At 48.5% G+C, this 24,710-nt stretch overlaps 1 protein-coding gene across 2 annotated transcripts in view; it reads right to left on the bottom strand.

Moving 5' to 3' along the window:
- The window catches only part of PRDM16 (PR/SET domain 16), a gene marked incomplete at both ends in the record, with an annotated part of 337,348 nt that overhangs the window by 41,788 nt on the left and 270,850 nt on the right, over nucleotides 1–24,710 (bottom strand). For both annotated transcript variants that reach the window (XM_082009472.1, XM_082009473.1), the window contains one exon: nucleotides 8,939–9,073. In XM_082009472.1, coding sequence (XP_081865598.1) covers nucleotides 8,939–9,073 — 135 coding nt within the window. The remainder of the gene's footprint in view (nucleotides 1–8,938; nucleotides 9,074–24,710) is intronic.

Raw genomic sequence — 24,710 nt, 5'->3', positions numbered from 1 at the left:
CGTATTTACGGTAACAGCCTCTCTCCTTCAAATTACACAACATCTTCCCATTGTTTTCCCTACCTCCTATAAGCGTAGTGTATTTGTTACAGTGAGGGGAAGATTAAACTGATGGGATTGACGCATTTAAGTCTCTGCTTCTCTAAGCCGAAACTGGCCTGACGATCAGAGAGCTGAACGAGTGTATCTTCACGGAATTATTCTGTAGATTACTCTCACCCACAGCCTGAGGACCTGATCCCTGATGACACAACCTGAACCATTCCAGGTGAGCAGTTCATCCCCATTCAGAGCTCCTGTCTACCCACAGAACCTGGAGCTTCGGAGACATTCCGAGTACGGTACTGTCCACCTCCCGTACCTTTGCCGTTACACCGGAGAACAAACCCAGAAAGGGAGACGGACCGAAGGCAAGGGCAGAGAGCACATGCCAGCTGTCTGCCCCATTCACGTGGTCGTTCATGTAGAACATGGTTTAAAGGATACCTCGGCCTCACACGGACTTCCTGAACCAAAATGAATTTACCCACTCCAGGGATGCATTTCTCAGAAGATATTACAGTGAGAAAGGAGTCCCCTTTATCCAAGGTGCAACGAAGTGTAACGCGGCAAGGCATCCACATACTAGTGTGCGTTCGCATACACCCCACACACTTGTCTTTGCCGCTCTACCCCCAGACCAAAGAGAAGCCATGGCAGTACATCCAGTGACGACTGGGTTACACGTGAGTGGAGCCCAGCGGCCTCGTTCCTCCTGACAAAATGGCAGAGTTCGCGGGGAGGAAGAGCATGCCCAGAGTGGCTTATTCGCATCGGCAGGCAGAGCGCTTGCCGGTTCCCTGCAACGACTGGCACCGAACCCGTCCTCATAGTCGCAGGCTGCTCGCAGGTACCGCGCAACATGGCGGCTGCGGCAGTTCTGGGCGTGGAGAGGGAGCTCAGAGGTGCAGCTGGGAGGGCACTTTGTGAAAACCTCCCCAAGAACACCAGCAGCAGGAGGAGACCAACGGCAGGGAGGGCGTCTGTGTGGCTGGCAAAGAGGAGAATCACAACTACGTGACATCCAATGTCTCCCGTACGTTTTCCAGCCTCCTGGAGCACGCGGGGCCCTCTCCCCTGGCAGCAATCGTACCGTCAGCTCAACAGGTAGCAGGTACGAACTGCAAAGGCTCGCGGGCGCCGCCCCCGCCAGCCATGCCCGACGTTCTGCGGCCGGAGCCCAGCCGCGGCCCCCCGGGCCGCCCGCTGCCTGCCCAGCTCCGCTCGCGGGCCACGACCGCGCGCGGCTCCTCACCGTGGCCGCGTCAGCACGTCGTTGTCCCCCCCCCGCCCTCCTCCGCCGGGCGGCAGCGCGCGGCCCGGGAGGTCGCGTGCCTCGGCCCGGCGGCAGGTGCCCGCGCTCCGCCCCCGCGGCGCGGCCCGGTTCGGCGGCGGGGCCCAAGCGCCGCTCGGGGCTTGTCCTCCGGGCGGAGCTCGGGAAACTCCCGCGGAGCAACAGCCCGCGCCGCAGCCACAGGCAGACCCGGCCGTCTACCGCCCGCCCGAGAGCCGCCCCAGGGGCTGCCGTGCCTGCGGACAGCGCCGGCAGGACCAGCTCCCCGTGCCCCTCCGCGCTCCCCCGGGCCGAGCCCCGCTCCGGCGGGGCAGCGCGAGCGCTTTCGGGAGGCGGACAGCCGCGGCAGCGCCGGCCGGCCGCCGCACGCTCCGGGACTCCCACCTCTCCCCCGTAAAGACCGAGCAAAACTTGCCCGCGGCGCGCGCTCCCGCCGCTGCCGGCGCCACGCCGCTTGCAGGCGGCCCGGGCAGCCGCGGAGAAGGCGGCGGGGCTCCCGCTGCCCGCGGCCGGGGACGGGAGCGGGGCCTCCGCGGCGGGAGCCCTGCGCGGCCGCGGGAGCGCAGCCCCCGCCCGCCCAGCAGGGGGCAGGCTCCGCCCGCCGACGGCCCCGCGCCCCCGCCGGCCCGGCCCGGCCTGGCCTGGCCCCGCGGGGCCGCGCCGCGGGCCGGGCCGGGCCGGGCCGGGGCCGCCGCTGCACAGGGGCTGGGAGGACGGTAGCGCAGCCCCGACTTACTGCAGGGCGGCCTCTAAGCCCTCCGCTCGGTAAAACGCCACTAGCGCGCTGTGTTCTGTTTCTCCCGTTGCCTCCGTTTATCCTCTCCTAAGCATGCCCTCAACTGCCCGCAATTTCAGCTGCAAATTAATTGAAATATTAATATCTCGTGCGCAAACAGATTAATAGTGCCCAGCGGAAAAGGCCGTGAAATCTGTCGTTGAGAGTTTCAAACCGGCAGCGGGGACACGCTCACAAAACCAAACCTGTAAGAAGCGAAACGAAATCTGCCCGCCTGCAATTTACCAACGGTCCCAAGGCGCACGGAAAGCCATCCTTACGCTTGCCGGCCTCCTCGGCATCATTTTCATCACAATTCTCCACTGCTTGGTGACCGGTTCTTCTGCTGAAGACACATCCATCCTCGTCCTGCACGGCATCTAGCCGACACGCCACGAGAAAACGGGAACTTGCACAGCCGGGAGGATCCGAGCATCTCGCTGTGCAGTGCTTTGAGATCCTCAGCTGAAAAATCCGGAGCAGTGCAAGATACCTGCTTACGTAAGGATGTGAGGAGGCGAAGGCGTCTCTGAAAGATTGCACTTCCCTGCTTCAGGCAGATGGGACAGTTGATTTCTATGGATGCCACTGCAAACTGCAAGTGGTATAAAAGTCTCCTTTTTCTCATTAATTTTTTCCCTTTGCACTCCAACTCTCTTTCCTGCCTGCTTGTTCAACAAGAAAAGCCTTTCCCGGGACCAAACCGCACTGAGTTTAATGGCAAACCTGCCTGAAAAAGGAAGGCTAGAAATAAGCACAGAGCTTAGGGCTTGAGTCGGTAAAACAGCACTCAAAATGTGCCGTCACTTGCAGCTAGCTGAGAGAAACAAGAAAAGCACTCAAAACGGCTCTTAACGGACATTTCTCTTTCAGCTAGTAACCCAAAACCAAACGAGCACTAAAATGCAACCCACAGTCTAAAAGGTACACCTAGCTCATAGCTACATTCACCAATTTTACACTGGAAAAATCCCTCAGAATTGTAACACTAAATGGCAAACGTTGCCACTGTACCGCAGGCTTTAACTCCTCTACCTCTCCTGTTTGTTCGCAGGACAAAGTAGCTCCTTGTATATAAAAACACGTCTGTTTCGGTCTTTCAAGAAATACAGTACAAGCTTCATTAATGATTAGGGAAAAGTTGGATTCTGCCAGAGTCACAGTAATTTCATCAAACATTTCATTATAATAATTAACTTCGTCTTGCAATCATGCTACTGATGGTCTGAATTAATTAAAACTACTGCTGTGTTTGCTTTCCTTTTTTGTTTGTTGTGCACCCAAAAAGATCAGATTTACTAATCCATCAGAACATTTACATTCATAAAGCATTTATGTTCATCATTTATATAAAAATTCCACACATTTTCGCTCCTTATTTCTCACAACAAAAGGGGCACCTCTCCTAATTACCGGTCAGTTTTATTTAACATAAAACAGTTAAGAATATAACCAGGGTTTGGGCAGTGCTCTCACAGACAATTGAAAGTACTACATTTCTTGATTTTAATCAAAATTATCCTAGGCATGGGGCACCAAAGCAAGAAGAAAAAAAGGAAGGTAAAAGAAAACAACAGAGGAATCCTCTTCCAGTCGGGGCTCAATACACAGATCTGCTCTGCAACTGCTTCTGTGGACGTAAACTCGGTGTAATAGAAAGCTGGCTCCGGCTACAACATTTTGCAGCACATAACCAAGCAATTCGGTACGATTCCTGAAAGTATCGATAATACAGAACCGCAACACACAATCGCATTCTGAGGCTGATCTCACTCAGAGCAGAGCACGAAGTAATCAAAGCCGTACATCTTTCCTCTGAGAAAAAGTGTTCTTGAGGCAGACACAGCTCGGAAACAATGCGGTAATTGTTTAACTGTTTCCAATATTGAGGCAATAGATGGAGAAGAAACGTGTCGAGTGAGAACAGTATTACCTCGTTATTTAGGTATCTTTGAGAAGCAACAGCACTGTTTACCTGCTGTGTGAGTTCTGGCTACTATTTATCTTCGCTTCGCTGTGGCAACTGGTTTGGACTTTCGGAAAAAAGCGCCCAGGATAACCGAGAAAACAGCTGCGGCGTTTACCTAGAGATCAAACCCCGCAGCCACCGACTGCAGCAGCACGCAGCACAAGTGACGGACAAAGACAATTCAAAACGAGCTAAAAAGCGGTTGCTTTACGTTCTTGTCTTGCGAATAGTTAACTAGGCTAGCAATCCAATGAAACAACACGGCAAATATTTCTACCTGCTGTTCGGCTAAGACAACCGTCAGACCTATATCTGTGCCTGGCTGGCTCAAGGAGAGTGAGCACGCAGAAGTTTGGCCTTGCGGAGTTCTGGCCAGAACAGGGCTGCACATTTTGCTTTTGTTCAGATGTTTTCCTCCTCTGGAATTGCCTTCCCTTTGTTCCAACCAAGCCACATTGCTTTTTATTTCCTCTTTTTAAGGCCTTGTATTGCATACCTAGGAATCCTGAACAGGGTCACTGAATATGTATGTAAAACACATATAAAATATCTCTGTTGTACACACACACGGAAGACTGGCTTATCGAACAGAGGCCTGATTTTTTCCAGCACTGCAGCTCCTGTTAGTCCTTCTTTTTTGCAATATATGTAAGACAAACGAGAGAAGCAGCTATCATCCTGAAAGCAAGCGCATGGCTATGATATTTATTACGTATACTCTGTTTAATACTGCAGTCTCCTGAATAAGAACAGCTAAACTGCTGAAGTATTTGCCCCATGAAGGCAGCAGTAGCAGCATGAAAAAATAAAACAGGAGTCATGTATCATTTTCCAGACGCACTTAGAAAATCATATCATTTTTCTACCATTCTTTTCCATCCTCCTTTAGAAGCACAATTATCTCAGTCAATCAAGGATCTTCTGTTCTTTCCAAAAACCTATCAAGTAAGAATAAATGTAAGGAAAACCGGTTAACATTATTTTACATTTGAAAATTGAAAAATAGTTAATGAAATGTCTCAGCTGATCTCCTCCTCAATAGCAGCATTTTTAATCTGCAAATTGGAGAAAAACCCCAACATTCAGAGGTCCAGATTCTGCTGTCAAGTACTTCATTAAAAATCCAGGAAAATTCTCTGTATGTTCCTGGGAATGTTCCCAGTTACAGGAGTGTAAAGAAGAACAGAAGCGGGGCGGGGGGGGGGGCGGGGCACAAAGGACCATCTCCCCACCTAAACATGTTTATTTTTTTGCTGAAAAGCAAATGGTTTTGATTAAAAGCTTGTCCTGGCTCCTATCATCGCAATGCTGCTTAGCTATTTTGTGGCTAATCTTTTATTGCAAAAGCTTTTCTTTTCTTTATGTACTCACAAACAAGTCCCAGATCTTTGCATGCCTACTGAACAGGAATGACAAAGCCTTTCTCCCGGTTTTCTGAGTCCCCGTTACGGAAAAAAACGTGCCCTGCTAGCAACGTGAAATTAAATAAAGTTAAAAGCAGCAGCATTAGGAGAAAGCACTAGGTAGAAATTAGCAATGCTTAGTCATTCTGAAAATTTATAACATGTTTCCGGCTTTAGGAGTCACTCTCGGAAGGGCCTGAGAGCTCTCCTCTCCTCAACCTCTCCTTTCTCAGCCGCGGGATGCTCGCGGCACCAGCACCCAGCAGAACCTCCCCCCGAACGAACCGTGTGTGGGGCTCTGTGCGCAGAAAGGAAAGTTTGAAGTTGACGCAAATTCAGTTCTCTAAATATATGCCACAGGGAAAATGAGGAGACGCATTGTTAAAGCATACGACGGCCCTGGCCAGAAACACACGCTTCTGCGAGGAATCCAGCTCAGTGCCCTTGACTGCAGTGACGCCACCACACGAACAAAACTGCTCCCACGCGGAGGCATCCGCAGGAGAATGGTCTGTAACACCCCCACAGCCCCTTTCTGTTAGTACGGAACTCATATTGACATCAGCTAAAGAAAAAGTAATGAAGCGTAAAAACATTTTGTGTCCTCCACCTAGGGCTACCGACAGTACCTTGGAAAACATATGCCGCTTCTGCTTTGGTGTTTAATAGCCCGGCGTTTCTTAGGACCAGGACGAAGAACTTGGTTTTGCAATCTAGTAATTCTATTTTGAGTGTCTAAGACTTCAAATATAGGGTGGGTGTATCCAAAAGGCACCTCGGCTACTTGTGAATTACAAATTCACTGAGTTTGGTGAAAGCGCGTATTGGTTCGCAGACGCACGGGCTTATGGGCTGTTTGACATTTTTCTATTTCTATTTCACATCTCGCTCTCTTAGTTTTTTTGACAACCAAATATGCTCACTGCCATCTTTACCTGTTGAAGCTTCACAATCCAGAATAATTACTATCAGTTTCGACAAAAGAAGTAACCACCAACACGAGACTCCTTCCAGGAGAGAAAGTAGCGAGACTTGGTTTTGTGTAGCAGTGGTGCGAGAGAAAACCTGGACTGAATAGGAAATTCCAGAACAAACGTGCTTCAGTTGTCTCCTCGATAAATAATAACAGAAAAATCCACAAAGATTTAAAGGTGCTGCTGATTGCTGTAAATACTGCTGCCATGCAAATGAGACCACAGGCTGTCGTGATCAACACCTTACATCCTTACTCTGACTTCACTCCTCGCCCCCAAAGCATCAGGTGCCTCTAGTTATCGACCATCATCACCTGCTGCTATTTACACTGGGTTTTTTCATTCCCGCTAGCCTGACCTTACTGTCTTCCTCCTGAAGAAGCATTTGCTACCCACTCCCTTTCATGTGACTTTTAGTAAATTTGTGTATGAAGAAGCTGTAAATGGGTGGTCACTACAGAGGAAAAAAAAAAAAGACAAGAAGATGAGCATGTATAATAAATAGCTGTTCCTTCCAACCAGATTGCTGCATGCACTAAAAATATGCACAACCAAAAAATCTCCGGATGAGGGGCAAGGACAGAAGGACATGCAGCGGACTGTGCCTAGAATAGAACGTCATACAGCCTTCAGGTTTCTGGCACATTTTGTGTGTGTGTGTGTGTATATATATATTCCTTAATCTAAGCATTTTTAAGAACCCAGGAAAAGCCAGCAGTGTACGAGTTAACATTTTAAAAAGAAGAAATATGCGTTCACATAAAAAAACCTGTATGAACTCAGTTTCCTTCCCCAGTCTAAGACTTTTTTTAAGAAACCCAAATTCAAACTATTTGGTTTTCTCCTCTTTTAATATTTGTGCTTTTCTACCGCTGCCAGTAAAAATTCCCGGTAACAGCTTCACCACCCTTCTGCAAGGATGAATGCGAGGAAAAAGTCACCCGCATAGACCACCGAGCAAAACTCTACCGTTAAGAAGTGAACATATCCAGCTGGCTAAAGCTGTAGTTACACGCGAAGTGCTGGGAAGCGCCAGATAGCGTGTGCAGTTGCGCTGGTGCTGCTGAGCCTTCTGGGAGGCCAAAAAGGCATCCCTCAGTCTAGTAGTTTTGTGCTCAGATGAGCTGGAGGATGCACGGCAAGGAAGCCGGGTCAGTCGCACACTCCCGCAAACCGGTATTTTCTGCGCAGAATGAAGGACGGGAAAAGACCTAAGTAACAGGTGAGGGAAAATGTAATGGCCCCAAGACATTTATCCCGTCATTCTATGAAACTGAGACACGGGAGCAGCGCAGTGCACGTCACAGAAAGCACCAAGCGGCTCACGGTGTAAGACAAGGAGTTGATGATAAATGTTGGCTCTTGGTTAGAAGGCTCCTTGTTGTAAGAGCCCTTGTGAGTAGTGGTGAGTGGGCACTGAAGCAATCAGCAGCTCATTTTAACTAAGCAGGCTGAAATTTAGAGCTTTGTGCCTCAATCTCTTCTAGATTGCTTAAATCATGAACATTTGTGATTTTGGGGGGTTTGTTTTTTCCTGCATCCAAAGTTAAGTTATTTAAAAGCATTTTAAAACAGGAACGAAGTTCACAAAGTGGCATGACACTTTGGCGCGCCCCGAGCTATTCTCATTTTACATGAGCTGGCTTACTTCAGATTCACTCTAGCTTCCCTGTCAGCTATGGATTTTTAAATGTTTTTGTTAGAAGTGTATTTTTCCATCCTCAGCTCCCTTTTTGTGTGCATCCAAATATGCCTCCTGTTTGCTAACTGGTAATAACGTTCAGACTGCATTTCTCATTTAAATTAGGTCTGAAACAGTGACTTAGATTTGAACTGTACTCAATTTGAGGTTTGTGAAATTCCCAACTTGGATTGCTCCTCTTGAATCCATTTTTGGGTTTAAACTTCAAAGAACTTTACAAACATTAGCTAACGTTATCAAAATCCTATTAATTCCATGTAATATCCCTCGCCCACACCCCCACCTACAGACCGCTCTACCAGCACTTCTGTAATAAGCTGAGTAGGTCTCTGCTTTTCCTTCTCCTCGGCAGGCGCGCAAACCGTCTCCCACTCCCCTCTTAAATACAGACGACGACTGAGCTCACAGCTTGGAATCGCGCTCTTTACCCACCACTGTCAACTGGTAACATAAACTTTCTACGGTTTTGATGGCAACAAACTACCCGCTGCTGGTTTCCATTTGTCTCATCGTGCTTTGTCAACATAACCCATGTTTCACACCAGGTGTTAACATTTCACACCGTCTTCCCCACCGCACGAGGAGTCAAGGACGGGAAGATCACATGAGTCCAGGGGCTTTCCATCGTTTCAGGGATGCCGCAGCAGAGCTGCTGAATAGATGAATCCCTCCGTCGCTTCCATTCAGTGCTGCCACTACACACTATCCTCTGGCCGACCCACCCCAGCATCTGTTGAAGTGGTGAGGTGAGCACAGCAACCCAGTAATTGCAAAGTCATTACCTGGTCGTTAACGTGACACACAGCAAGATTCTGTTCGTCACAGGAACAGGCCACGCGGATGTACTTCAGCCAGTTCCCGGCTCCACTCTGGCTAGCATCAATACAGAATTTCTCACTTCCCAGGTCATCAGCAATCTGTAGAAGAACAGGAGAAGAAGACAGATATGGGTCATCCGATATCAAATGACAGCTGCAGAAAGAAGAAAGAAAGGAGAATTATTCGCAACGCAGGATTCCAAACAAGAAATAGAAAGGAGAAAGCCGGCTGGTGTATATAATTAATAAGGAGACGTATGACGAGACTAAAATCAGCTCTTAGTCGTAAAGCAGAAGTTCCTGCTTAGCAGAACCTCCAAGGACTTAGTATTTTTTCTTTCTTAAGATCGCAAAGCAAATTCGATGATAGAGAAACAGGAAAAATGCTCAGCATTCCCTACCAACATCTGTGACGATCTGTTTTGCAACTCCCTCAAAAAAGCACATTTTAAAAATTACACAGGACACCACCAAGACGAGGAAAAGCCCTTTGGCTCCAAAGTATGGCAAGACTGTATTCTGCTCAGAAGTGGGCCTCCTTATTACAGAAAATCCTTTTTTCCCTAGACTTAGATTTCTCTCTACCCCTACCAGAGCCTGTGTCATTGCAAATTACTTCAGTCATCAAAAGCTCTTAACATGCTTTTACTAGCAATTAATTCTCTCAAAATCTCATGGGATACAATAACACTTTCCCATCTATTTCAAGACAGAGGAAAAAGGAAAGGTAGGAACAAAGGAAAAGAAAAATTAAAACACAGTGATGACAGCAACAAATCAAGTATAAGGTCAGACTGAGCAATCTCGGAGCGACGCTGTCGGCCGAGACTCTCGCTCCACAGCTCCAAGCACCCACGGAGCGTCAGGGCCTGATCATCTTAGAGATCTTTTCCAACTTTTTCTATGATTCTATGATTCTATGACCCTGCCAGCATTGGCTCTGCGAGCTTCCAGCACCAGCCCAGGCTGGCCATCCGCAGCATCACCAAGAAAGCTCCCATCTCTCCACAGTGGTCCCAGTAGACGTGCCCTGGTCTCTCAGCTCTGGCACTAGCCCTTTTTGCTCAAGCTACATGTATTAAAATGGACAAAGGGAAAATCGTGCCATTAGTGCTTACCAATTAGACCTCGGCAGCCTCAGCTAAATGGATAGGCTCTGTCTCTAATAACAGCAAAGCGCAGAAGGTCAAAGAGCCGCATTAGAGTAACGCACGAAAGTATTTTAAACAAATACTACGCACGGCAACGCCGTGCACCCAGATGGCCCTCAAGCTCCATAACACACTTGTGAGGGCTTCCTAAATAAACTCACTTTATAGCTCAAGAAATAAGACAAAGAGATGGCCACTGAACACCTGACACGTTCCTGCATGCTGCCGTGTTTTCAGGCTACCGCTCACGTTCAGGGCCCGGAGCAGAGCCCCACCTGATCCGGCGGCAGCTCTGCAGATTAGACTCCCAGATCTCAAGTTGGGCATTCCGACAAAGATAATGAGGAACATGCAATTAGCGGCCACTTCAGGCAAGTTTGGCTTCAGTGACTTCCTCAGAACACAGCGGCAGAAGCAGTGACGGAGTTTACTTTTCAATTCAACTGTCTTGGCCGCGAAACATCATCCTTCCTCTTGGAGAAAAACCCTGCCTTGTTCATGCCTCGCATTCCAGCTTCCTGAGTAAAGAAAACAGGAGTTGCACGGGCAACGTCCTTTGCCACACTGCCAGTTAATTTCTAGAGCTGGGCTAGCTACTCAGGTTAGCAAATGAAAGAGAGCTCCCCTGTCCAAACCAGTATGTAAAGCACAAGTCAGACACTGCACACGAGACAACTTCTGCCGGCAAGCTTCTTCAAATGCTATCAGCAAATTCTGGCTTATGGGAGCTAACTCCCAGTATTTTGTTTCATTCCCCTCCTGTTCGTTTTGTTTTTCAAGCAAGCTGTAGCAGCAGCAATCCCTCCTCGTGTCTTCAGGCACCGCGCACGTGGCTCGCGCAGGAGGCCCCACCACGCGCCACGCAGCACGCCCGGCAGCCGCGCGGGCGCAAGGGCAGCGGCAAGTCCCCATCCCTTCAGCAGCTCTCTGCCCCGGGGTCTCAAAGGGACTTTGTGGTAGAGGAGAGGGGAAACGACGTATATTCAGGCACTCAAGAGGACCGCAGGGCAGTAAACACAAATCTTTTGCCCGTTTCCCCAGATTTCACCCCACGCCACCTAGTTAGTCCCAAATTATCCAGCCCTGCCTCTGAAGCCCAGTGCCAAGCGTTTTGCCAGGCAGCCCTAACTTTCAGGACTCAGGGTTTTTTCTCCAAATCCCGGGTTCCTCACCCATCAACCTTGACATCTTTTTGCTGTCTCACCCTCTTTCCCGAGCTCGCAAACATCTCCTCTCACCTCCTCAATGCCTGTCCCCTTGCCAGGGCAAGCCTCGGTCCCCGCTCCTTCCCACCTCCGCTGCGCCTGGCACCGGGTCTCTTCGCTTGCAAAGCCCGGGCCCGCTCCCCTTCAGCCCCCGCAGCCCTGCCGAGCCAGTCGCGCTCAATCCCATCGCTGCTCGCCGGTCCAGCCGCTCCGCCCCAGCCCGCCCTGGGGTTTTCTCTTTCTCTCCCAGTTGCCTCCTCGACCATAACCAGGGCCTCGCCCGATTCCTTCTCCCACAGTAAAGACAGTTCCCTTTTCCAAGGGGAAAAAGAAAGGGGATAGAGGAATTTCCTTGGGCACGTGAGTCTCAGATCATTAAAAAGTGTTACCGGACGTAGCCAAGAGCTGAACCCAACAGCACGAGCGAGCCATTTCACAGCAAGGAGCACCGGGGTTTCCAGCTCCCCACGTCTGAAGGACGAGCTGCTGCACTTCGTGCTGGCTACGGGTTCTCAGCGGCCGTCACGTGCCCGGGCTCCTCCCCTGCCCTGCCCCACACCGGCCCTGAGGCTGCGAGGCGTGACCTCCTGTGGGGAGGCCCGTAGGAACACCTACAGATCTGGGTCCCACCATAAGCCCTGTTTGCACCACAGTGAGGACGTAAAACCGTGCACTTGCCGTTAAGCCTCCAGCTGCCAGCGTGCACCAGGGCTGCCGAGGTTCGGTCTCACGCCAAGGTGAAGGATGATGCGAACACCCAGTCAGGAGCCACCAATTCATGTCAAAAGGTAAATACATGTATGAATCAAATCGAAGACATATCACATGCAAAGGGATTTTGGGAGTGTGTTTGATGGCTTTGTTTTCTGTAGATACTCCTCTCAAAACCAGTTGCATTTAGTCAGGGCCCTGAAGATTTTAAAAGAACCACCTGGAGGGGCTGAATTTACTCTTCGGTGACTGGGACGGGAAGTGAGACCCCACAAAAGCCCCTGCTCTTCCCTAAGAAGACTCCTTCTCAGTAACTGAGATGGCATCTAGATGCCCTTGGTCACCTCCCCTTCAGCTCTACCCCTAACAGCGAAGGCCTGATACATAGCAGTAATGTCACAGGAAGCCAATTTAAGGCAGTTTGGACTTTGCAAAAAAAAAAAACCCAACAAAAAACGTGTTCTTAATGTTCGTTGAAAAGCTCTACTGAGTCTACTCAAGTTAAGTAACTATAACTTCTGTTTAATCTCGGGGAACCTCTAGGAACATGGAAGTTGACTAAAGCTGTTGACTGTTGAGATTGAAGTACTTGTCTCAGCCTTACTGGACCCCAATTAGCTAACGAAGCTGAAAAGCCATGCCAGCACCTCGAGGGGCGGAAGGGGGACACACCTAGACAAGAGAGTGGTAACGGCTCCCACGAAAAACCCTTTGGAAAACAAAACTGAGATGAATCATCAGTGTTCAGCTGTCGCTTTGAAGCCACTGAACAGGCGGGGGATGTAGTGTATAGTTTTTAATGGTTTGAAGAAGCAGCAGCCCACTAGCCTCCCAGGACCATTAATTTATACAGCAGCAATCAGTGACATGAAGTCACCCTGGGAATACAATATGGCAAAGTCCAGGACTACACAAATAGTTTATTTTATTTCATCCTGTGTCTTACAGACACCCTCTTTCATATCGTAGAATTGTTTGGTTGAAGACACTCAGATAGCTCTGGTAAAACCCAGAACTCGGCTCAAATTCACCCACTGTTTTGCAGGGCCCCTGCACAAGGCTCGACAGCTCCGCTTCAGAACGAGGTCCTGTCTTAGCTAGAAATCACCTGAAACCCTGTGGTTTTATCTGAATGGAGCTTTAAAACCCAAACAGGGGGTGTGAAATCTCACAGATCAGAATGAGAAAAAAAGTAGTTGTATGAAACCCTGAGAACTTAAGCCCCTGTTTTTCACACGCACTCACTCTGCTCTACATAAATAGAACAAGGTATCACGAACTAAGGGCCAGCAGCGTCACTGAATGGCATTTTGCATATTACTGTCCCTTACAGAATGGTTTGCTTCTGTTGTCATCCATAAGGAACCTTTGAAATTGGAACAGCTGGGAAATGAAATAAATGTTACGGAGGTAGAAGAGAGTGGACGGAGTATTACCGGCAATACCGCTGTTAAACAGCAGTGAGTTATCACTTGCCAGCTGAACCACAGTGGAGTAATTATGCGAGTTCTCCTATCCCATTACATATATTAGTAAAAGGCATTATTTTTGCCTAGGGAATTTCCCAGGCTTTTTACTAACACGTTTTCCCTTTGCAACTGCAATGGGCTGGAAGCAGGCGGGCAGTGCAATGACGAGAGGCTACAGTTCAAGCCGAAACAACAGAACGGCATTTGAGCAGAGGGGCAGACCCTGAGATGGAGATCGTGGCGGCGTAGTGCGCGGCGGAACATCTGCGCACGGAGCTGGCCAATTCCGGGAAGAACGGCGAAAGGTGCGAGCGACTGGAACACCAGAAAAGGAGGAGTACCACTCTGTCGTCATGACCCTGAACGATGGAAGCATCACCATCCGGCAGCACGTGAAGGCAGGAAATCCTGAGCCTGTAATTAAGGCACCGACGAGGGAGTCAAGCCATGCGGGATGAAGTTCTCGACCTGTGCAGGTGTCCTCCTTGAACAATGTCCCCTCCTTTGCATTCAGACTGCTCCTGCCACCCCGGGGGAGAGCTGGGCTTCCACTGCCACCCCTGGTGTCGGTGTAGAAGCAGAAACGCTTTCCAAACGGTACATTTTAGATGTGCTACCTTTTATGCACACCGGAGAGGCCTGACTTTGCCTTTTGCCGCTTCTGTGTGCTGCAGTTTCACTCGCTGGTTAATTCTGAGGAGGACATGTTCATCAGGAATAAGTAAAAATCAACCACAATAGGATATAAAGATCTGGAAGAGATTATTAGCAAAGTTTTTTAGAATGGCTGGTCTACAGTTTCACTTGGTGTAAACCCTTGTAAGTCTAGATTTATCTAGCTTTCTGATTTTCAAGGACCACTATCTGCCCGATTAATAATACTGGCTTTTTTTCCTGTGTGCCCGCAATCCAGCAGCAGGCAAAGGTAGGTATGCGTTTAACTACTAGTTATTTAGTCCCTGGCAGTTAGGTATTCATTTGATACTTGCAATTCATTCTAGGTACAAAAATAAAAGCAAGACAGTATCTACAAGAACACAGGCTAGTCTTATAAACCCCACCTTTAAATGAGAATTGTTCCATAAAAATATCAGTATTTGCAAGCACGTAGCATATGCCTTTCCCCTACAGCTGAAGTAAGAAATACAGGTGCTCGCTCAAAGGTTGGCAAATCTTTTAAAGGTTAATTTACTAGGATGCTTCAGTATTTGTCTGACAAGGTGTCACGCTCTCTGGAAAGGATGATTTTTCTCAGACTCAGGGGGATACGGTACCTACAGTCAACTGAGCGTACAGAGTGCTGCAGGACCAGTTACAGAGTACCAGCATTATTGAGCAAGACCAGCTCTCTGTGCTTGACACCTCTAATTAAAGATCAAGTTCACACACTCACGCTCCTTTCTGATGTTCTTTATGACAGTTGTATCGCAATTTTAAAAGTACTGAGAGATCCAACAGCAGTCACAAATTACTATCTGCAGTATGTATTTTTTCCTCTGCCAAATGTGCACACACAGAATAATCTTCTAAGTCCCTCTTCCCCTCCACTGTAAAAAACTCCGGAAAAGCAAACTGAAACCTTTTACCACATCGTCTTCCAGTTTAGACCAGAAGGAAATCAGAAATTTCCTCTGCCGAAATTCTTCAAACCAACTGTTTACAAGTTGTTGTCAATAAAAGATCTTCTGTTTGAAGGCTTGCTGTTGGAACGCACAAAAATAATTCATTTTTACATGTTTTTTAGAAGAAGCATGACCAGCACTTCTGAAGAAGACCAAATGGAGAAAGAAAAGGGGGCAAATAGTATTATCTACGGGTAAAAGAAAGATAGCGAATGGCAGCCCAGAGCGATTCATCCCACAGCGGACTGCGGGAAGGTTCAATCCACCACAGCCCCCTGATTTGGGATGTACACATGAAAGCAGTCACAGAATCACAGAATCGTTAAGGTCGGAAAAGACCTTTAAGATCACGAAGTCCAACCATCAACCCAACACCACCAAGCCCACAAAACCATGTCCCGAAGTGCCACGTCCACACGTTTTTTGAACACTTCCAGTGATGGTGACTCCATCACCTCCCTGGGCAGCCTGTGCCAATGTTTGATCACAGTACACTGTATCTAGCTCTACTGAAGCAGCTGGTTATTTGCTGTTAAGACCAGGACTCAGTTCATCTCTACCAAGGACTAATCAGTAGCTTTAATGGTAAGACCGTTCATCCTTAGACATCCCTGTTTTCCTGGACAGGTGAAGGCTGACATCAGATATTTAGCACCAACGGGGAAAAAAAAAAAGCCGCCACAGGAATAAAAAACCCAACAGAAAATCACGTGTAATTAGCAGGAATCTGACTTGGTGGAGTTGAAATTTAATAGCTGTACTTGCGCTTATTCTTTGCGCTCAGGCTAGCTCTGCAGTCAGTGAGGGGGTAGAGAGGTACTTCTGATGGGTAATTTGGCTTAGACATCAAAAGAAGTTATCAGAGGAAAAGGAGAGGGGGAAGATAAGGGAGGAAAAAAGAAATTTATAATGAGTAATCGGTAACATTTTTGCAAGTCTAAAACCATTACGTGCTGAGACTCCAGCCAGTTTCAGGGCACCGCACTTCACTTTCTTGATTACCTACGATCCAAACTACAGTATCACTGCCCCACAAAGCTGCGTCAGTGCGAGAACACGTTGTGTCTCCTACCTTTTCCCCTCTCCTACCTTTTCCCCACGTTAAACTACAGACATGTGCACCTGTAGATCTGTTGAAAAGTAAGTTTTCAACTGGATTGCAGCCTGTGGGCATTCTCATAAAAAATTAATTACTGTGGGAGCATCTCCTTTGCCTCATCTCCCTCTGATCTGTCTTCCATTTTATCCCACCCACCCAATACCTTCCCAGGGATTTCTCATTGCTTTTTTTTTTTCACTGAACATGTCAAAGACTAAGTTCATCTTTTTTCCTTCTGCTGCAGATTGCAAGTTCAGTGTGTACTTTGTATTTATTAACGCAAGGCACCTCCCTTCACTTGTGTCTTCAAGTCCAACAGTTCATCCAAGCGTTCTCAACTCCACTCCCCTTCCTAGCCGATTTTGTGCCACGATTTTGCCTTGCCGAGACGTTTGCTGTCTTTTCACAGAACGCTACCTTTTCCCCATGCTGCAGTCCTCATCCTCTTCAGTCTGTCTGGTTAAAACAAATGCACCTTCACGTTTATTTGGACGACAGGGGTTTAAATTGGCCCATTGCAGAGACACGGATTTTGGATCCAGACCCCGAATGCTGGCTGTGGTTGTGGTTCAGACTCATCTCTATCCAGCCAAAAGGAAATTGTTGTCATGTTCCAGGACTCACTTTGCAGCTTCATCTGCTGTCTGCTGAGCAGCATTCAGGATCCGAGTCCAAAAGGCGCATTGATCTTGCAAAGGCTCTGTTTCATAATTTATTAACATCAGAAATGCTGAGTTATGAAGCAAAAGTTATGGAAAAATTCTCTTGAACGTTTACAATTTTTTTTGCACATCATTTGAGGTTTCCTGCTTCTCTAATTTGTGGGCTCTCTGTTGGGCTGTTTCTTTCACATTTTAATGGGCAGCGTCCAACATTTGGCCTCCGCAGAGGTGTGCTGTAGGACTGGAATGCCTAGGGATCTGTCGTCAGTTAGCTTAATGGATTCCTAGTGTGCATGAAGAAACGAAGCAACCATGAGTTTGCCATCAGTGACCCAGCGTCCTGTTGCTATAACATCCCTCCCCAGAAGCTGAAAGTGTAATAAACCTTCTCATCCCATAGTTGCAGGATCTGCCTTTGACAGTTTGGCTGATGTACGCATTTTATTTGGCAGGAGTTAGAGGGAGATTTTTCCCCCCCCCCCTTTTTTTTTCTTTTTGCTTTAATGACCCACAAGCTGATTTAGAGCAATAAACTGTTGCCATGAAGTTTTGTTGTGCTTCTTTTAAATAAAGGAGAGGGAGGGACTGCTACAATTTATGACTTTCAGAAGTAACTGAAACAGAAAGTCCATTCTTGCCACAAAACGAAAAGAAAAAGACTTCGTCCAGAGAAACACCTCTGTCAATGTGTAGACACGAAGCCTAGATGAACTCATAAATTCAGCACTCCGCTTGCAATTAAGCAGGCTTCCTGGTGATTTGACAAAGAGTTAATGAGAAACGTGTCAGACAAAACCAGGTCATAGCACTGAAAACTGATGGGAAGAGCAGCTGAGCCAAACCCAACCTGTTTGCTGCCCCCAGCTTCGGGCCACGGGAAAAGCTCTAAGAATACTCCAGGAGAACGACTTTTCTTTGTGCAAATCTCTTGTCCGAATGTGAGGTCCTCCAGCATAGCCTGAAGCCAGCTCCCCGTCCCCAGAAATGCCAGATGGTAAGGAGGGAAAATGCAACTCCTGAAAGCCTCTACCTGTGCTTTCACTTGCGTGGGTGCAGAAGACCTCTCGCCATCAGCCTGAGCTACTCAGGCCCTCGTCTTCAAAACACTCATGCACGCCCACGGGACGCGTGTAGTCCAGGGGACTCCAGGGGCCCCTCCTGGGAGTGAAGTTCTGTTAAATAACTGCAGATCAGAAAACTTAACTCCTCTGCGACTGACCTTCCGGCTCCGTGAACTGGCTGGGTGGCCATCCTCAGGAGTGGCCTCACTCCCGTTTGCAAGCAGACTTTCAGATCTTCAGCGGAACGGCAGCACGCGTGGAAACCACGGGCTCTGCGACAAAAGCCCAGCGTATCCAAATGCTGCAAAAGCTCAGAGCAGAGGAAAAGAAATCTGTACGGATCTCCTCCTCTCAGAGAAGCGTGTTGCTGTCTCGCCGGTACTGAGACAGAGCGAGGAGAACCACGGGCGAGAGGCAACCCAGCCGGAGAGCGCTGGGGCAGGCAGATCTGCGGTGCCGGGCAGAGGCAGGAGCAACCGCTGCAGCCGATGGGAGAGAGGCCGATTCAGGTTTTTAGAAAAGTATGAATGTTTCTGAACTTTCACTCCCACTCAAGCCGCACATCTGGAGTGGAAATTTTCCACTGGTGTATGTGTTTCTGAGTCTGCTGTTGTGCTGCCGTATTATCTGGTTTCATGACGGATCTGAAGGAAAAGTATCAGCAAGCTGCAGGGAAGGCTGTTACTGAGACATACTTCTGTCACGGGAAAATAACCTTCTCATTCTTTTTTCCACCACATCTAAAGAACACGAGAAATCACATGAAATGAGGCTGTTTTCTACCAAAACGTCCCGTTCAATTTCTGAAGCAGAGGAGTCTGGATAGCTCACACAAGCTGTGTAAGTGAGGCTGAGCTTCTTGAGTATATTTGGATCCAACTGAGCCTTTTGAAGGTCTGCCCATTATTAACTGCTATTCTCTTACGTAGCAGCACAAAGCAGCCAGTGAGCGTTTCCTATGTGTCACTTAGCTTTGCATGAGGATAAAAAGTCTGCAAAATTGCGGTGTCATCGATGTGTCTTTCAAGCTCAGCAGATGCGTTCCAGCTGAACGTACATCAGACCTGACCATCAATACAAAGCCTCGCAGGAGAAACCAACAGCCACCATAATTATATAGCACACCATTTACAGAGCTCCTTAAATACCATCTCCATGAAAGCATCTCCTGCTCTACAAAGCGGCTTGATACAACAGGCACTGCAGTGTTTCAGACGCCGTATTGATTACACGGCAGAGCAGGTTCTATGCAAAGGGATAAAGAGAAGCCAAGAACTCTTGAGAGAAATCAACACCGGCTCTGCTTTCCCTTTCCCGTACATAACGCTCCTCATATTCTTGCTTCGGAGGTGCAGTTTTGCCATCCAGAGGACAACCCCCAATAACACGGGATGTCGAAGAAGGTGCTACCACCGCCAGCTCCTGTTGATGCACGAAACCAATTCCACCCCCTTGTCTTTCTCTCCCACCCTCATTCTCTCTGAGAGCAATCGGCTAAGCTTGCACAGCAACATCTAATCACCACGCAGAAAAACATAAAGTAAAAATGTCAAAACAGAAGATGACTTTCAAGATGATGGCAGGCATTTATCTCAATGAAAGCTCATTTTTCACTAGTAACGTAATTCATACCACACTGACTTAAATTAAACAGCAAACCGTAAAAAATTATGCTTGAATCAAATCACAGGGTTGCCTCAGACTTTGTACACACAAGTCAAGAAAGGGATTTCCAGTTCTCTGCAATATACACACAGAAAAACTTTGAAGTTCTGCCCCCCCTCCTTGAAAGAGTTCAAGACATCACACTTTTGTATTCTACTTCTTTTTTTCTCATTTTAAAAAATAGTCATTAGTAAAGTTCTAAAAGCTTAACAGATGAAAAATAAATGGGAGCTGGAGAGAAGTCTTGATATGATAAACAAAAGACAGACAGTACTGGCAGGCGGATGAGGATCTGGAGTTTCGGAACATTTCATTTCACTTAGGAAGAGGGAGCAGAAGCGAGAAGTACAGCAGTGCTGAACTTCCAGTGCTGGTCCAAGGGATTAAAACAGATACAATTCAGTAGCGTCTTACAGCTTCTGCGGAGATACAAAATGCTTTAGGGTACGATTAGCCTGGTGCTATTTCAAAAGGAAGATGTGGTGCTAAAAAGGGTCTCTCGAATGGAAGAGTGCCAATTAGCCAAGGGGAAGGAAGACCAGAGCAGCACTCCTGGCAAAAGGGAGCGAACGCAGGCCCAGAAGCCGAACAGAACCTTATTGTAGTAAGAGGGGAACAATTTCTGGTGGTAATTTCTCCAGCAGTCCTCTGGACACTTGAGACACAGCTCCCCGAACAGCTCCCCTCCACCCTTTTTTCCCAGCGCGCCAGCTAAGTGAGCTTTGCTGTTTTTCAAAAGCGAACAATTCCGATAACCCAGCTGAGGGCGCTGCACAGCCGGACACCTAAGACTTCTTCCTAAATTTCCCTAAGCAGTACACCGGCCCATTGTACGGGACAAAACTCTCAGCAGCCCCTGGCGCGGTGTGGAGGCGTCCGGCTCCAGAGCGCTCACTGGGCAAAGCGTCCGGCTCAACATTACTTTGAACAGATTTGCAAGGCTTCCAAGTCTTAGCCTCATTGCTCTACAAGCTTGTTACATGCATCGCGATGATGCTCAGCCTTGGGGAATTTTGCCACTTCTAGCGGCCAGGCCTGCCCCTTGGAAATGGTAGATGTTGTCCTACGAACACCTGGTTCCTGGTGTAAAAGTGCCAAAGTAGGTAGCTGCCCAAGGAAGTCTGACCGCTCTCTTTCTGATCACTTTTCCTTATCGCCTGCCCAGCATTTGTGGTCCCTCGGCAGGCCGAGTCGTGCGGCATGGGGGACACGCCAGTTCCACACGGGTCTTTTTGTCGGAAATATTCACATACGTTCTGCTGAGGACCCAAAATGAATGATTCTCTGCAGAAGTTACGATGAGCCATTTCTGACGGCGCGAAAGCGAACATTACAACATCCTCAGGTACAAGGCAACGTACGCAGCACGAAGCAGCGAATTGCTGCAAATTCTGCAGGCTAGGGCCCCAAAATCGCATGGTTGTCTTAAAATTCATAAGGTGATAAAAACGCTGACGGATTCTCTTTGCTTTCTTTTGGGTTTCTGAGTCTGTTGTCTGTAATTGATTCACCTTGGGGTTCCCCCAAGGCAATTAAGAAACCTGAGGTCCTGTACTAATCGCTTGTTTCCAGGAACTGAGGCTTTACACTGAACATTAAAAGTGGCAAGACATGCATTATCTGTTATGATGAAACCAAAGAAATGGGCTCCTTCCCCTTATTCATACTCCAAAGGTGTTACTGCTGTTATGAAAACACAGGTGACCTTAAAAACAGATTCTGATCAGCTTCTTTAGGTGTGCTTTGGGTGTTTCGCTAGATCAGTACGTATGGAGGTTACTGCTGCTTGTTTTAAATCATTTCTTATTACTACAACTTTATTTTAATAACGTTTTGGGAATGGAGTTGTGGAACACCACTAACATGTAGACCTCTTGAGAGTGATTTATTGGAAGCACCAAGTGCCAAAACCATTTGCCACATGTTACACTCTGGCCAAAAAAGTAGCAGAGACTTCAAATGCCCATTTATACTGCTAATACCAATTACAAAATACCAGCCTTTTCACAGCGTTAGCAAAGTCTGCGGAAGGATCCAGCATGAGACGACCCATGTGAAACGACAGTGTCTTACGGCCTCTTACGAGCCTCTTCCTCGGGAAGAATTTGGACTGTTATCTGGCAGTCCTGGCAGCTCCACTCCCTGCCCCTGCAAACCACTTGCCCTCAGATTATACTTGATCATTAATAATGCATAAAACAAATTATAACATCGATTACACAGGTACCCCAGGGAAAGGTGAATGACTCCAGATAGCTGAGGTCTGAGGTTCTTGAAATCACACGTATTTCCCATTTAATTAATAAACTCGGGGATATAGGGCCCAAGTTCAAGTAGCAGGAAGATGCAAGAAGCTGATGTCCGTATAATTAAGGCCATGTCCTGTGGTATATTTGATGGATACGACTCCTGTGTCTCTCTCCCTAAAACTGAGAAGAGAATTGTTCTTAAAGCTCAATATATGGACTTCTCCTGCCACCTGGTTTTGGTGCTTGGGCCACGCTTTGACCACCTCAGCATATCACAAATCAAACTTTCTGTCAGGGAACTAAAATTACTGGGAATCAAAAGTACAGGGAACAAAAATTTCCGGCAGGGTAGGCTATAAGCAACATGACAAGACCGAGCTGGTAAGTCTCTCGAGAGGTAGGAAAGGACATAAGGTTTTATTCTGCACGTGACCAGTGACGGTTACGTCCACGCCAACGCCAAACACCGCGTTGGTCTCGCTTCTGTCTTCACCCATAGCTTCTGTCCCGCGTGCGGAAGCACCCATACATAAGCACCCTGCCTTAGGTGCTATTTAAACAAGGCTCAAGCTGGCCATGACCGACCCGTACTAGATGCGACTGCGCAAAGAAGGGCACCGCCGACAAAAAGGCTGCCCAAGGTGCGGTTCAGAGCGGCGAAGCAAGGAAGAGCGGGCGAGTAGGACAGGTATCACGCTCTTTTAGCGCAAAACTTACCAGCGAGGACAGGCCTAATGCAGAGGATTATTATCCTTCCCTACTTTTCATGTCAGCATACATAATGGCAATCGAGTAGTCTAGGCATATTCAGCTGGAAGTGCCTGCTCTTCCACATAGCGGCTTTAGATGCCTTGAATTTACAGGCCAAAAGGTGCCTATCACCATAGCTTTAGCCATGACCTTCCACTTCCAGAACAGAGATTTCAAAAAAGAAAACAAAACAAAAAAGAAACCCTCAAGCAAAGCAAGGCTCACCCTCCCCCCCAGCTGACAGCACTGCCAGCGCAGCTGCACCGGGGTTTCATTTACACAGGAAACCCCCAAAGGTGCCACGATCTGGGGGAAGCTCAGCCCTCCTAACCTTTCTTATCAGAAATGAGTAAGGCGGCTGCTTTGCAGACTGTTCTCGTGCTCTTTAGAAGGTGTGAAATCGATGAGTTTGTGCACCGGGCTGGCACTGAGAAAAAGATCGAGAGGATATTATAGGTTTCCCTCCCGAGCCACGCAGCTGACCAAAACCAGGAACGGCAGCCCCCTCTTTAAAGAGCTTGGAAAACAAAGCAGCCATCTCACGCCAAGCCAGAGAGACATTTTCTCCTGATGTAGTAACAATGCACCACTCACCTCTCATAAAGCTGAAACATGTGATTTCTTTATAGCTGATATTTACCGAAAACATTACCAAAAGAAGGTGCAAAAATGAGGCGATGAAGCCTGTGCACCCGTTCCACAGCAGCACCGGAGGCTCCCACCCTGCTGAGCGACATCCTGCGTAAAAGCTGCCTACTGATTTATTTCAAAAATACGTACAAACGAGATCGCAAGAGACGTTGCCAGCAGAAAGGTGGAACCGAGTATTTCTCTGGGGTCCGGTACTCGACTCGCTCCCTCAGGGATGCTCAGGTAGCGTGGGCAGGACAGCGAGGCAGGGCCCGGCCGCAGCGCGGCGTACCGCCCGCCGGCACAAACCTGCGGGCTGGGAAGGAGGATCAAGAATCCGTTGCTCGCCCTGCCTTGGGCTGCTCGAGGGACAAGGACAGCTCTCTGGTTTGGGGGACCGGGGGCAGGGAGGCAGCGCCTCAGCTGTGAGTGCGCAGTGAAGCGCCCAGGCTCAGTCCGTCCCTTTGCCTTGCAGCACAGGGATGTGCGCTGAATGACGGGAGCGAGGTAAGGAAAGCAGGTCCTCAGAGCGCTTCCAGCTTCTAGACAATCTGCTCCCGGGCTAGTTCGCCTCCCGAGGGAGAGGGAGACCGTTCCTACACTCTACATCTCGGAGAAGAGCTTCGGTTTGTAATTCTTACGCACGGCTCGTCTTCAATCCAAGTGTCCCTACAATGAGAACTGGGGACACCAGGGCTGGACACCTTTGCCTCCAGCGGTTTGTTTCTGCACCAGAAAAAAGGGTTTTGGAGCCCCTTCCTATCTGAAGATATAAAAGTGCTTGTACAGAAGGGGAGCCACCCCCTGGCAGCTCCCTGCAAGTTAGCATCATTCTCACTCAACAGATGCACATGAACAAAACGAGCAAAGTCATTTTCCTTCAAACTTATGCACTGAATGTAATACGTTGCCCTCTAACACAACCACTCAAAGGGAATTCTGGGGTGCTCGTTCCTCACCGAAATCTCAGAACCGTAATACTCCTGCTAGTTGAACGGCCTGACGCCCGGAAGGGGTGCATCAACCTGGTCAGGGATACTTCACGTGCATTACATCTGAAGGAGAGAGGTGTCGGGGTCCACACCAGGTGACCCACAGACTACCTGCCGGTCCAGTGGCAGCAGCACACTGTCTGCGGCACGTCCTGAAGGAGGAGAGCCCTAAAAATGAAGGTGTGCAAGCCAGGAGGCTGGTCTAGAGCCATCCGCACGCTCTGGCATCTCCGATACGTTGGAGACACCAAGACGACCCTGAGCCGATGGTGTTACTGTTATCTAAAGTGCTCCGAGGGAGATATGCGGCGTCACCTGGTCCACCCCGCTGCCCGAAGAGGGGTATTCCCTGCCAGCCATTCGCCAGCCCTTTTTCCAATAGCCTGTCAAACGGCTCCAGCCCGGGAGGCTCCAGGGGCGGCAACGGAACCACAGCCCGGTCCCACTGCCCCATTTTATCCCGTTGCTAC

Source organism: Phaethon aethereus (genome assembly GCF_964289735.1).
Source record: "Phaethon aethereus genome assembly, chromosome: 21".
NCBI classification, from domain to species: domain Eukaryota; kingdom Metazoa; phylum Chordata; class Aves; order Phaethontiformes; family Phaethontidae; genus Phaethon; species Phaethon aethereus.
This window is presented reverse-complemented; position numbering and strand designations above follow the sequence as displayed.